At 36.5% G+C, this 14900-nt stretch overlaps 1 protein-coding gene across 1 annotated transcript in view; it reads right to left on the bottom strand.

Annotated features, from left to right (window-relative positions):
* BMT2 (base methyltransferase of 25S rRNA 2 homolog) overlaps window positions 1-13755 on the bottom strand; it is a 95772-nt gene extending 82017 nt beyond the window's left edge. Inside the window, exon 1 of the mRNA XM_016138070.2 lies at window positions 13457-13755. Within this exon, the coding sequence (XP_015993556.2) occupies window positions 13457-13616 (160 nt within the window). The 5' untranslated portion in view covers window positions 13617-13755. The remainder of the gene's footprint in view (window positions 1-13456) is intronic.
* Window positions 13756-14900: the final 1145 nt, after the last annotated feature.

Raw genomic sequence — 14900 nt, 5'->3', positions numbered from 1 at the left:
AATACCTTGGAGCCTCTCCAAAGTTTTGAGTCTTTATAAAATGTTCTGAATATTATATGCTGACTACATTATATTACTTCTAACTACTACCTTTTAAAAAAAATTAAATCAGTCATCATACTTAATATGATATCTGAAACATCAATGTGAGTTCTGATAGAGAGGTGTGCTATGGTCAAATAAATGACCTTAACATAATTATCAGGGTAAAAAAAAATAAACAAAAATTATCAAAGTGGCTTCATTCAATGTCCTTAGCCATAAGACTTAGATTCTTTTGCCTCATGCTCAAATGTAGGTGATTGTTGGAGAGACCGAGAAAAATGGCGTAAACGACAGAGGTTTTGTTCATCTACTCTTGCAAACACATCAAAGTTGTGATGAAAACATGGAGCAAACAGCACGCAGAGTCGCTTGGAGTCTAGATTAAGAGAAGCCCTACAACTAGGGAGAGAAATAAGAAATCACCCGGCAAAAGAAGGAGGTGGGAGAGGATGAAGAGGTGAGGCTGCCTAGCCCTGAGCGGCTAAGTGGGACAGAGACTGTTGCAGCTGCAAGCTGGCAGCTGTGATGTTCCTCTGAAAGGGAATGTGTCTGCACCAGACTTTCACAGGGATAGACTTGCTTTGCTCTGACCACCAGTGGCAGGTCAGCTGCTCAGAGGGCACCAGGGACTTGGGGATGCTGAGTTGTCGAAACCAGGACCAGAGGCAAGGATCTCTTCCAGGCAGAAGTGCTGGTGGTATCCAGAGATCCTCTGTTGAACCCTCCTCCCTCTCAGTGTGAGGACACAGCACTGTCATAGCTGAGACATCCTCAAACTGGATAACAGAGGTCGCTATGCCCAGAGGATTCCCTGAAACTCTCCACATCCCCCAACTTGCGGCCCTTCCCAAGCCACATCCAATTGTGTCCTCGAGGAGTCTTGTGCAACTTGCGGAGCAGCTCCAAGACCCACAATGATGGCAGTTGACTTTGGTTTCTGGTGTGGCTTCTTGAGGAAACTATAAGCATAGCATCTGTAGATTGCTGATGAATCTTACAGGTGGCCCTGGAGAAGCACAGACTGGGGCTAAACTTGGCCTGCAGCTAAACCCCTCTCAGTATTGTGCTACTAGACACCCATTAAACAAAGCCATGCTAATAAGACCAGGAGACTTAGGAGCTTTGCTTAGTATATAGAAACAGACATAGAAAGTCGGCAAAAATGGGAAGATACACAAGCAGAAACCACACGAGAGAACAGAAGAGAGATCCAGGAATAATTGATCTAATCACTAATATTCACTAATATTTACGTAATGACAGGGCTCTTAATTTGTTATAGAGCAGATTGATAATAACTGTCCACTAAAAACAAGCAGGCAAAAAAAAATTTTTTTCTAAATTCTCAAAGAAAAACTCCTCAGTTTTAGTAACTTTCAAATGTCATTATCTGTATCTAAATAGAACTATAAGACATCTTTCAAACAAAATATTTTGGTTAATGATACTTTTATAAACCTATGATGGTTTATAACATTATTCCTGACTTTACTTATCAGATTTGATACCAAATGGTTTATTAAGGTATAATATCATTTTAAAGGTGCTTTATCTTTTGTTGAGATAAATATCTTTAACTCTAAAAGGCCCTTTGTTTGAACTTGCAACTTTCACTGTTCTATATAACGTACATGTTATAAAGAAATTTACTACATTTGTTGGTAGTAGTCATTCAAACAAAAGTTCTATGATCCAACATATTTGGGAAAACCATGTTTAAAATATTTAAACAAATGTCCCTTCCATAAAACTTCTTAGTTTAGATTCTACAGAAGGTACAACTTAAGGACACGGGTGCAAGTAGTTGATGTGGCAAAGAATCCTAAGAACAGGACTGAGAGGGTGGGAGAGCAAGCAAAGGAAGGAGAAAATGTGAATTTAACAAGGCTACTGTGGGCAACAAAAGAAGCATATAGAAGGCCTATGGGATTGTTCACTTAAAGGAAAGGATGGGCAGGCAGCTGGACATTTAGCTATCAGTTACTACCCCCATTAACTAAGGGTTGTTAACAGCCTGAACTTCTAGTCTGTACTTAGGCACTAAATAAGGGGACATGTGCAGTGAGTTCCAGCAGTGTTGAAGAAAGGCAGAAAGTAGAAAAGAAAGTAGCACACATTTAAACTGGAAATCTATCAGGGCTGGGTGCTTCTGAGCTCACAGTGTCTGTCCACCACAGGTGAAAAGCAACAGGGTTAAGTGGGCCACCAAAGGCATCTATTTCTGTGTCAACTGTAAAATGTGAAACTCACTTTACTTTAGAATTATTCTACTAGCTGGGATGCAAAGACTACTCTATATATACAAAAACCTGCTGCCTTTCTGCTTTTTAGAAGACTTCTAGTTTTTTACACTTCATGAAATTCTCTGTAAATACTGCCAATTTCTTAGTTTTAAGGCTTCCTATCTGCTTCAATGAAGTTTTGGGGAAGGATTCAAATTTTGTCTGCAAGCCTATTCAACTCAAACTTTAATGTTTTTATTAACATTTAAGAGTCTCCAAACTCTCTGCAAGTATGATAATACTGAAACTGACATGTTATTAGTAAATATACTTGAGGCTAAACAATGCAATTGTATATACTTTTCATTCTTTCAACAAATTTTCAGAAAAATACTCTGTCAAATACTACAGAGAATAATAAAGTTAATGAGCAAGTATTGGCATCAAAGGAAGGGGAGAAAACAATAAAATGTCATATATGCTGTAATACAGATATGAACCTGACATGTACCTTATGTTCCATGTAAGGCACAATGGACCCAGAACTTTTAAATGATGTATTTATTCAACAAAAATGTATCAAACCTGATTACTAGGTATACATTGTTAAATATCTGGTGGTTTCAAAGCTGAATAAAAAAGAGTTAGCATTCAGTTATGAGAAAATTCCACTTTCCAGGATGCTCTTGAAAGCTTATGAAAGTATTTTTAAAATAAAGTTATTAAATAAAAATAGAACAGGAAAATTCAGTTTTTTATAACAGCCTGTTATTTGTTCTTACAGTATTCAAAATAAATGGCATCTATCCTTTTGGCAAAATATTTTCAAAATAATTTGATTTAGGCTCTAAAAGCCAAATAAAGTTAAGATTAACTAGTGTCCAGTATACATATTCAAAATCCTTCTGCTAACTTTTTCAAATTGCATGTACCAAAAAATATGTTAAAAATCAATTTTAGGATGTTTACTATCGTTTAATTAAGTCAACTAAGATTTAAGACTGTCTTATTTGAAAGAATAATACTTTCATGTTATCAAAAGGCAAATTAGGAACTAAGAACTTCCTGCTCTCTGCATCAAAGATGTAGTCAACAGAACCAGAAATGCTTAAGTATTCGAGTTTAATCATATCACTCAATTATTAAAAATTAGCCTTATAATGATTTTAATACATTGGCATTTGTGATGACTCAGAATCATTGTGATTAATAATTTATTTTCTTAGTCACATCTTGCAGGCAACCTATAAAAATATGAATGTAAGTAAAAAAAAAAGAAAAAAGAAAGAGACAGGGGAGAGAGAACAGAGAAAAGAGGAAACTCTCCAATGAATGGATACATTTCACTCTGCCCAAATACAGAGAATTCCAAAATTAGTTTAAAAAGCAAAGTCAAAATTATAAATGTGTCCTGCAGCCTAACTTGACATAAATAGTTAATACACATTTTATGGTCAAACTAAAATAAATTTAAAGAAGAAATCAGTAATCATTTCTTCAAATACATAGTTTTAAGATCAGCTTAAAGTTCTAGTCTAAAAGATAGTCATCTGGTCATCTTATAAAATTCTAGAGCAAGGCTCATTCTCTAATAAATTTCAATTTATTAAAACACAAAAAAGTAATAAATAATTTAAAATTGATGCCAATTTAAGTTTGCTAAACCAAATTTAACCTGGAAATCAATGAACCAAATTATTCTGAAGCTTGGTTAACATTAAGATAATAACATAGTTATTTCTAAATTTACATTCACATTCTATGTCACAACTAAAGAACAAACATGAGCTACTTTCTATGGAAAAAAATAGTTAATAACTAGGAATAAATTAATGGCACATTAATTCATTAATTCAAAACAGTACCATTTTAATAGTTTTGTGAATAGTTTATGATAGTACTTTAATTGTAACTGTCTTTGTAAGGACCAAGTACAATGAAATAAGTAGTTATTTTAAGGAAAGCTGTATTACAGGTCCAAACTCAAGTGAACGAATGGAACCCCTAAACTCTTTAAGAGCCGATACTATATTTTCCTTTAACTTCTCTCCTGCCATGTGGTATAGCAAATTTCTTTCCTTCAAAACATAACTGAATTCATATATTCATTAAGAGGGTCTACCCTGCCTCCCACTTGATCATCTTACATTCTCCCATATATGCATCTCCATCCTTATAGTCACTTATTTATATATATGTCTATTAAAAGAAAGTACGACTTTCCCATTATAAAGTATAAATTGAAAGGCAAAAACTACTTTTGATTTATAACTTGTATAAGCTATAGAAGTTAACCAAGGTGCCCCATCAATAAGGGAGAAAGTATTTTCACTATGCTAAAATAATACAGGAAGCACCGAAATTACAAATAAATCAAATCAGGTGCTACGGTTAAATTCAAACTGCAGGTGATAACTGTCAACAGATAATAGTGATAAAAATGCAGTAAAATTTGAATACCTCAAAGTAGTGTTCTCAAAATAAGTTACAAGGTTTAGAAAAGCAATAGATTCAAAATTTTCCGGAGCCTCTCTTCACTGTTTTTAAATGATTTATAATTTTTTTTTTCACTTCATGTTACTATCAAAAGAAAAATTTGCAGCTGGAAGTGCAGTCACCTCCATAAGTTCTTGGATAACAGTACTTAGATCTTTTTGGAAAATCTATATGCTTAAGGTAAAATTATTGGTAACAATACTAAATAAATGAGTTATTTATATGTGAAAAAAATAAACAGGTGATGGTAAGGTTCATGTTTTTACATGCCATTAGAATACATTAGAAAATAATTCTCTCAATAACTCTATCCTAATTCTCATTTGAAAAGATATAAAGCACAGAAGAAATTTAGTAGTGTAAATGTGAGGCCAATGTAAGGTATGTCATTATTCTTGGTGGTTTAGCCTTGTGAATCATGATACTAAAGCTTAACATTGCACTATTGTGGTTCTTAAATGGTATATAATGCAAAAGGAAAGCTATCACATAATTCCATGTATATAAAACTCTAAAAAATGAAGACAAATGTATAGTAACAAGAGATCAGTGGGACAAGGAGTGGAGAAAGAGACTGCAAAGGAACATGAGAAAATTTGGGGACAAGAGAAATGTTCTGTATCTTGATTTTGGTAATGGTTTCACAGTCATATACACCTGTTGAAACCCACTGAATTATACACTTTAAGTGCAGTTTATTGTATATAAATTGTACCTTAATACATTTAATTTAAAAAAGATGATAAAGAGGTAGAGGTAAAAGGAGCCAAATATTTGGTGACGGAAGGAAATCTAACTTTGGATGAACACACAATGCAATGATGTTCCATGAGCACAGTAAAATTACAAACTAAAAACTATTTCAATTTGAGGGTCATCAAATTCTCTAAAAAAAAATAGTCTAAAAGATTTACTGAGTATCACAAACAAGTCTTCAACTTTTAGAAATTCAGAACTAGCAATTTATTTAATTTTTACTTAGGTACACTGTCAAATATGGGCTATACGATACATATCTACAGAAGACTAGATTAGCAAATTCAAGTTCAAAGAACTTTTAAAGGTCATTTTCTCTAATATGAGGTAAACAGAGAAACTCATGACCAAGTGGAAACAAATTCAGCAGCTATTCCAAAACATTAAAACAAAATGTTCAGGACGAGACTATCTTATAAACATAATTAAGTCACACAAGAGACCGGCCTTTTTAGCATTCTTGAGCACTTGATATAGCGGAAACCCTAAGGCGGGGACAAAACACCCCAGGTGTTTGATGTTGAAGCACTTCCTGAGAATCAAACAAAGAAACCACCTGAAAATGTGTATCTTATATCCAATATGCTACAACTAGTTATTTCTTTGATAAAGGAAAAAAATCAGTATCATAATATACTAAAAACATCAGACCTTCCATATGAAAACTTAAAAATGTAAGAAGTAAAAGGGAACAAAAAAAAAAAAAATGTTACAACCATTCCAATACTGGAGAAGACACTATAGAAAAGCATAGACAGAAATTCCGGAAACCATTCAATCTTCAGTGTTATAGTCCTTAAATGCATTCAGGCGGCGGCGCAGCTACAGATACACTTCTATTATTTTTAATTATGTATTTAACAAACTTAATGCTTCCTATAAGCCAGATGCTGTTTTAAGTATTTTATAAATATTAGCTCATTTAATTCTAACACCAACCCATTAAGATGGATACAGACAAGGAAACTGAAGTACAGAGAGATTAGGTCACCTTCTCAAGGGTACACATCAAATCTAGCAGTCAAATGCCAAAGTCCATGCTTCTAACCAATACAACACCCTGCTTCTCTTAATGAGTTTTTAATTTATGAACTTTCATGGATATGAATAAAGCTTTTTGCACTACAACAAAGTACAGGGACTCGACTAGGCACAAACGAGTGGTCTTTGTCAGTCAAATGCAGTTATTTGGTCTGCAACTGTACTAGTTGTCAGACTTCTGGCAGTAGTTTCAACTCTGGCTGCACACCAGAATCACCCATAAGTTTTATTTAATTGGTCTGGAGGGGTAACATTCATTTTAATACTCTCCAAATGTCAAAATCACAGGTCTATGGCAAAGTTGTAAACATACTGAGCAATGAGGCTAGGGGCAACCTGAAGAGTAAAATTTAATTAAAAAATAAAACAGTGCATGAATTAATATATACAAATACAATATGGCCCATAGTGTATCGTCTGTGTCTGGAGCACTCTCTTACCATAAACATATTTATGCTAAAAAATAGTTAATCTAAAACATAAAAATCTTTGAATACATGCTGTATGAGAAATGGAAAGAATCAAAAGTCAGAAATCAATGGCATCAACATCTGCTGTCCTCTTGTGAAACAACTTTATTGATATGTGTACAAACCATACAGATCATTTGTTTAAATTTCTGTATAAATGAGAACAGTAGTTTCTATAAAGTAGAGGAATTTTTGTATGAATAATAATAAGGAATACTCAGAGGCCCTTCTAAAAGCATGGGAATTAGCAACCTATGCTAAAATAATGCTTGCAGTGGGTATATATACACTTAAAGCATAATAAAAGTGAAGTTTAGATCTGTGGTTTTCAGATGTTTAGATTTTGCAATTAGTACAAATTTTACCTCCAAAATTTAGGAGATTGATATCGACTGGAGTTGCAAAATTTGCATCTTTGAAGTCTGCGTATATAAATATAACTAAATATACACACATACACAAAACTATTACCGTCTTCTAATACCAACACATAGAGACACACCTTATACCACTGCAACATCTTTATCAGTTCTCATTTTTCTGTTGGCAAAAAATCTTTTTTAAAAAAATCTCTGGCTGACACTGGTATGTGGGAACCAATGGATAGGGGAAGGTAAGTAGCAGATAAGAGGAGAAACAAAATTCACAGTATGTAGTAAAATAAGGCAAACTGATTGAACAAACATTTATCAAATATTTGTTTAGGACAAAGCATTTTACAATATCTATATTCTCCATTATTTCCAGTTTTATATATAGAAAATAGAATGATGTTCAAAATGATAATTTGGGTCATTTTTAAAGGGGTAAATTTAATCTAATATACTCAATTCAAAAGATATGACCATAAATTCATTATAAAAAATTAAACACAAAAGTTAAAATTTAAAAGTTACAAATATAAAAAGATTAAACTCAACTATCTAGAAATATCTATATTAGTTTCTTTCTTTTTGTATGTGTGTGCCTTAGGTTGAGGAGGCATGGGTGCTAGATACTAGGGGTACAATGATAAAAGGCAGAATACTACTTAACCTAAGTTTAGCGGGAAAGACAGACAAGTGAACTGGTAAGTGATAAATACAATAAAGGCAAGCACAACTGTACTATGGGAGCATAAGGTAGAAAGAGGAGTAGTTAAGTAAAATTGGATACTACTGCTATCTTCCAAGGATCTGTCCTCAGTTATACATTATTTATCATCACTCCATTCGTCAGTTCATCTGCCCTTAAAGCTTCAACATTCACAGAGAGGGCTTCCAATTCTACATGTCCAAAGGATATATTCCAAACTATATCATTACCACTATCCCTAGGACAAGTCAATCTGCCTGTCTCTGTTCTGCCTTTATCCTAACAACACACACATTTCCAAACTGGATGGTAATGGATACTTACATTTTCCCAGGTAAGTAATCTTGGTATCATCTTTCATTCTTTCCCTTTATTGTCACTAAAACAGTTCATTCTGACCTTCAAAAAGGCTTTATCTTTACTTTCATGATCACTCCTGTTATTTATGCTTGTAATTCTTAACCAGATTAATATGAGCCTCCTAGATGATCTTCTTTCTTCTATATTCCTTCTCTTCAGCTCAGTGTCCCTCAACCCTTCTCCACTGTATAATCTATGAAGCTCTTAAATAATAGAGATGTCTGTGTTCCATGAAGTTACATAGATGAAACTAACGGGGAACCAAGGCTAAGATCCACTGTATTTGTTGTTAATTTTTTTCTCTAAAAATAATCAAAAGATCTACACCAATACTTTTGACTTTTACTGTATCTTTTGAAATATAAAAACATCCTAAAAAGATACCTTACTACAAAGATGACTAAAAATAACAAAATCAAATGGCTATTGTAGGGGCACTCTGTGCCCCTCACTGAATTGACTATCAGTCACTGTTCCTTTTATTTTTCAGTTTTACAGATTATTAAAGTCTTCATTTTTCCCCCCTGCTAGAATGGCAGTTCAAACTTTCCTAGGACAAAGTTAACAAGCCTCTCTGTGGACAGTCTCTACCTTACTTATTTTGCTGATTGAGCAGATTCCAGCACAATAAAGCAGCATGTTTTGATTGGACATGACTGGGACAAACATATAAAGAAACAGGGTAAAATTTCACTTTAAGAAAAAGTAAAACAAAAAGAATCTGTTCAAAGTTTCTTGAGATTATGGAGTTGGTCAGTATTTTAAAGTAGTGTTGAAGGCCATCAAAAGAAAAAAGAAAATAAGGAAATTTCAATTATAAAGTTGGTTATCCAAATTCTAAAAACCACTTCAAAACGTATCAGGAAAAACACTATTACATTCGTTCCTCCATTTTTAGAACTTTTGGTTTTAGTTTAAAATTATCTCTAATTCAAAGGTTTATCACTTGCACCCGCAATTCTCTTAGATGTTTGCTAAAGAATAATCAATCACAAATGTATTTTTCAGCTTATCTTAAACTGCTATTCTAACTCATCCTTTGTCTCATAATCCCATGACCTTGAGAGTACTACTCTTATCAGGTTAATGTGTATTTTTATTTCTCTCTGATTAATTTATAAACCGTATAGGTTTATGTCATGAACTGTTTTAATCAGTTTTGGCATATAAAATAATTCAGAGACTAAATAAATTAATGAAATTTGCTAAAGACATTCATGAGATTTGTTAAAAGTTCAAAACTAAATGAAACGGAAATTGTACTTTTATTCCTAACAACCACAACCTTTACATTTCCTTGGAATTTTTACATGAATACTTTAAGTTTGGAAAAAAGAGATGCCAACCATAATAACAATCATTTAGTAATGGGATTATATAACTAGAATTATGGGAAAAAGTCATACAAAGACAACTGAAAATACACATGGCTCTACTTCAGCTCTCAATTAGATATGGAACGTAAAACTAGCTGTTTCTTACTAAAAAGCTGTCTACAACTCACGATATATTTAAAATATTTTTGGTTTACATGGAGGTCATTTTTTAAAAATTTTGTAAAACAAAGACAGAAAACACCTAATCTGCAACCGTATTTCCATTTATACAAACTCAATCTAAAAGACTGTTCCTTATCTATAAATGGCTGACACTAGAAAAAAAAAAAACCCTTTTCATCACTATTGCTAGACATTCTTCTACCATTTCCTCTTGGTAACTACTTCAGCTTTCAGAACTGCCTGGAACACTGACCTTTACCACCAATTCTCACTTTAGCCTTATATGCACTGGCAAACGATCTCTAAGTGGTGACATAGGACCAGCAGTAAAATGGAACAGAGAGGGGGAAAGTGGTAAGAGTGCATGAAACCCACTTTCTAGTCTTTACCACTAGTCTATCTACTACCCCACACCCCACTATCGATAAGCATCAGTTGGAAAAATGGATTGGGACAGGAAAATCTTATTTTTATTCTTATCCCTGCTTCATTTTTAATTTCACTACCAGAGATAAGGAAGGAAAAACTATATTATCCAACCTTACACTCATGATCCAGTTCTTACTATCCAGTGAATGTTTTGCCTTCTTCATTCTACCTCAACTTATTTCCTTCCCCAAAACTCACACCTGTCTTTTGAGCCACACTTCTCTTGCTCTGGCCCGCTTCCACGTCTGGAAGTGTACTTTTCCTTCTAATAAAACTTTTTTCTACTATAAAACAACAACAACAACAAAACCCCACACCTCACACCTCACATAGTCTCAGCTCAACTAATACCTATCCAATCAATGGATCACCCCATTCCCATCAATTTATATCCTCTTACACAAATTCTAGGGCTACTTACTTTCTGCTCCCCATTTTCCCTCCCATTCCAACATTTGGAGTCACCATAAGGCTTGGAATTGGAAAGAAAAACTAGTGTTCCTAAAAAATACATGCTAACAATGAACTATACAAACCAAGTTATTTTAATATTTTTGGGATTCAGCTTACTCATGTATAAAAGGAAGGAAGTTTAGGTCACCACTCCAAAATATGGCTGACAAATTTCTAGACTCCAATGATAGAGATTCTGAAAATATACATCTGAAGTGGAACGCAGGAACTTTTTAAAAGGCACCCAGGTGAGTCTACTGATGTTTGGGAACACTGATAAAATGCTAAGCCTCCTTTCAGTCTAATGTTCCAAGATTCTAAGCTGGAATTTTCACTGCCTATTCTGATATTGTTATAAAAAGAGTGTAGTTATTGGTATTAGAGCTCAAGTATGTTACTGATTAAACAGGCCTTTGTAACCTGACCTAGCACCTAATCACCATTTATATTATTATTTTATGACCACAGCTGACTTGCAAATGAACATGTAAAAATATGTCTGCAGGCTGGGGGACCATTAGTATTATAACAATGCTAAAACTTCAAAGAAAATCGCTAAAACTTGTTTCTTTGGGATTATATGCATAACAGAACTTTTCACAGATGGCTTTTTTTCACAGATTTTTGTAAACCACTAAGATTTGACCTACATGTCAGAAATAAAGGTAGGAATGGCACTCTCATTAAGATCTTTCACTTTGCTAGTTCACTGATGGGCTTTGTATATCATTGGAATAAAGCCTACCGAAGTCTATCTAGATCACTGGTGGAATTCAGGGCATTAAAACGCCTTGAAAACTGTCTCATTCAAATGTTTACAGACTGCCAGGACTCCACCTGCTCAGAAGCACAGCAGATCATTCACTTATGAACTTCATGTATCTATTCTAGCTCTGGTAACTTCCAACTACCAATTCTCATTATAAATAATTCACGTATAAAGACATGTTTCAACATGTTAGAACTAAGCAAGTATAAATAGTACTTGAGGACATAACACATTAGTAGTGTGTTAATTTAAGTGGAACCTATTGATTTATGAATAAATGATAAATATTGGAAATTATAAAAAGGTAAAAATTGAAACTGAATTATATACTAGTCATTTTTTCTTTAAAAATATGTACTTACTTAAAATTCTACAAAATAGCATGATAAATTAATATAAAGTGTGTCCACTGATTTCTCCATTTCTCCAAACAACATAAAAATCTATAGTGAATGCCACTATGTAAGTGCATTCTCTGATTATCAAAAATGATGCAATGGTTGTCATAACTGCTCATTTTATTGAATAAACTGGGTTGGGGTTTAAAGCATCCTTTTAAGAAACAAATTTCAACATCTTAACTATGCCCCTTAAGTCTCTTTCTGTGCTACCTACTAAACAATAACTACAGTAGTTATTTAGAACACTATTGAATCAGCTGCTTAAAAAGCTAGGCTTAAGTTGCCAAAGGAAGAAAACTGAATTTAAAGTTTGAAAAATTAAACACATTAACTATATTCAAAGGAGCAAAAGACACTTTTAATCTTGTAGAGCAACTGAAGTGTTTGTAAATCAAAGCAACATGATCTTACATGTCTGTTCCATTGACTGACATAATTTTGCTTCTAATCCTAAATTAAATATAAGACTAACACTAGAAGACTTTTCGGTTTGCAATTAAGCTAAAAAGAGAGCCAAGTAGTTATTCTTCATTTTCATTTTTATTAGAAATTTCTCCTGGGCATACAAAAAAATGGAATTTTCAGTCAGTGTATTATAAAATAGCTCTGTAAAAAGGCCTATATTAAAAATTGCTAAGCATAACTGTAGACCCCCAACTATAAACACTAATTTAAGCAAAAGCTACTAAGTCTTCTTCCTTTGCTCACGATCTTCCATAGGAGGGTTCTCAGAAAAGGCTGGCTTCTCCGGGGAATCTGTGTTCTCACTGTATTTTGAAAACCTGCCCCAGATCTCTTCCTCCTCCGCCTAAATAAATACTAAGATCAAGTATTTGAATATGGTGAGTGGGGCATGGATGGAGCCCCTGCCCTTTTTAACAAGGTTAAGTCCAGTCAGCTAAAAGGCCTGATGACTTCGCAGCCCTTGAAGCCAATAAGCTACGACACGGCCTGGCTAAACCCGTAGGACTGAGGTTCTAAGGCGGTCTGTCTGATCCCGCAGGAAATCAGTCTGGTCAAGCGCGAGGGCGCGAGGGCCAACTCGGCTGTATTTCAGTCCGCCTTTCTCAAATGGATTTTACCTGCCGTCTCTCGCAACCAGAAATCTCCACCTCCTCTGTAAGGGCATGTTTTTGTGTGTGGTGACAATAATCTCAGCACTGCGGCTGGAGATTGGAGGGGTTGGGGACTCAAGTTTCTCCACAGGCCTGGAACTCTTCTGAAGGGCCTTCGTAGAAAATGGGGCGGGAGGAGCCCGCCAGACGCGGACTGAGGCTCGACCATAAAGGGTCCGGGCCTGGGATAGCTGCACTGGCAGTGGCTGACGTGCAGCTCCTTTGGGTTGTAATGGTGGGACCTTGGCCGGAGCGGAGAGGAGACAAGGGGCTGAGGCGATGATGCCTCCCCCCCCCCCCCCCCCCCCACCCAGCTCCCTGTTTACCTTCCCGGTACTTCTTGCGGAGCCTCCGGTGTACGCTCTTCACCACCCCGGACAGCTTCTCTTGTTCCAGCTTCCGCTCCTGCTCCCGGGGCGGCGGAATGTTCAAGGACCCGGACTCGTGTCCGCGAGCAATAGTTCGGCCACCAGCCCCAAGCTCCATATCGCTGCTGCTGCTGCTGCCGCCGACAGCCCTTGGGCCCCCAGAAGACACCCGCCTGACGAAGGAGGTGTGGAAGGAGGCAGCAGCGCGAGGAGGCGGAGGAGCCCGAGCGACGGGCAGAAGGTGGGCTTACCCAAACGCATATGCTGATTGGTGAACTATCGAGGGCTGGGCGGAAACGGAAAAGCCTAAGGGCCAATGGACGGAGAGCGCTGGGGGGGGGGTTGCACCCGGCTGTTTGGGAAGGCTAGCAGCTGGAGGAGGCGGGGCTAGCAAACTGAAGCGAGCAAAGACAGTATGAGTGCTAAAACCTACCGCATCTCCTCTCACCACCCCGGCCCGCCCTGATTCTGTGCGCAGGCGCTGTGATGCGGCCATGAGAGACCGGCTCTGCGCCACGCGCTTGCGCGTCTGAGTTTGCTAAGGTCGAACGTGAGTTTGACGTCCAACTTGCTCGCGTTCTCAGGCCATCCCACCAACTGTCAGTTGCTGAACCTTGTCACTTGTAGGTTCTTTAGCTGAGTAGTACTAAGAAGCACTTTTGAGATGACTTGACAGCACTGGAATTCTACACTTTAAAGGATGCTTTCTATGGCGCAAGAAGTGACGTTTAAACGGTCCAGCAATGGCTAATGTCTATCGTCCTAGTGCTGGGCGAAACACAGAAAATGGAGAAAAGAGTGGGCTAAGAAAATCAAGAGAATGATGGGCAAGAGGGAAGAATTGATGGAGAACCTACAATAGATGTCATCGAGACATCCGTGGTGCCCTGGGCATTACAGGAATCTTGTACTACTCTAATTAGCATCAGAACTTTTGAGCACTTTTAAAGTAGGCTTGAATGACTTCCCACTTTTCAGTTTGGTGGGTTAATATGTGCGGAATGTATAAAGTGGTTCGAGCAACCTATTCCTCCCCTACTCATCTCTTCTCTTGGGAAGATCACCGGGAATGTGTTTGCTGACTTATGTACCAGAAATGTGGAATACTGCACATCAAAGAGAAGTAGACTCTGCCATTAGCTCCTGAAGTGGTACTGAGACTGCTGCAGTGTCAGATATTCAATAGCTGAGAGCCCGTAATAAATTGTGTTAGGTTGTAGCGTACCCTTGCACTACAGTTGTTGGTTACATTAGAGGACGCTAACCTTTTGGGCACCAGGGACCTGTTTCATGGAAGACTTTTTCCACAGACCGGCAGGGGCAGGGGGGATGGGGGGGGTGCAGGGTGGAAGGGTTGAGGGGAGCGTGGGGGGGCGCCGAGAATGTTTTCGGGATGCTTTAA

Source organism: Rousettus aegyptiacus, unplaced genomic scaffold (genome assembly GCF_014176215.1).
Source record: "Rousettus aegyptiacus isolate mRouAeg1 unplaced genomic scaffold, mRouAeg1.p scaffold_m13_p_13, whole genome shotgun sequence".
Lineage (NCBI taxonomy): Eukaryota > Metazoa > Chordata > Mammalia > Chiroptera > Pteropodidae > Rousettus > Rousettus aegyptiacus.
The sequence above is the reverse complement of the archived record's forward strand: the minus strand, read 5'-3'. Positions and strand labels throughout refer to the sequence as shown.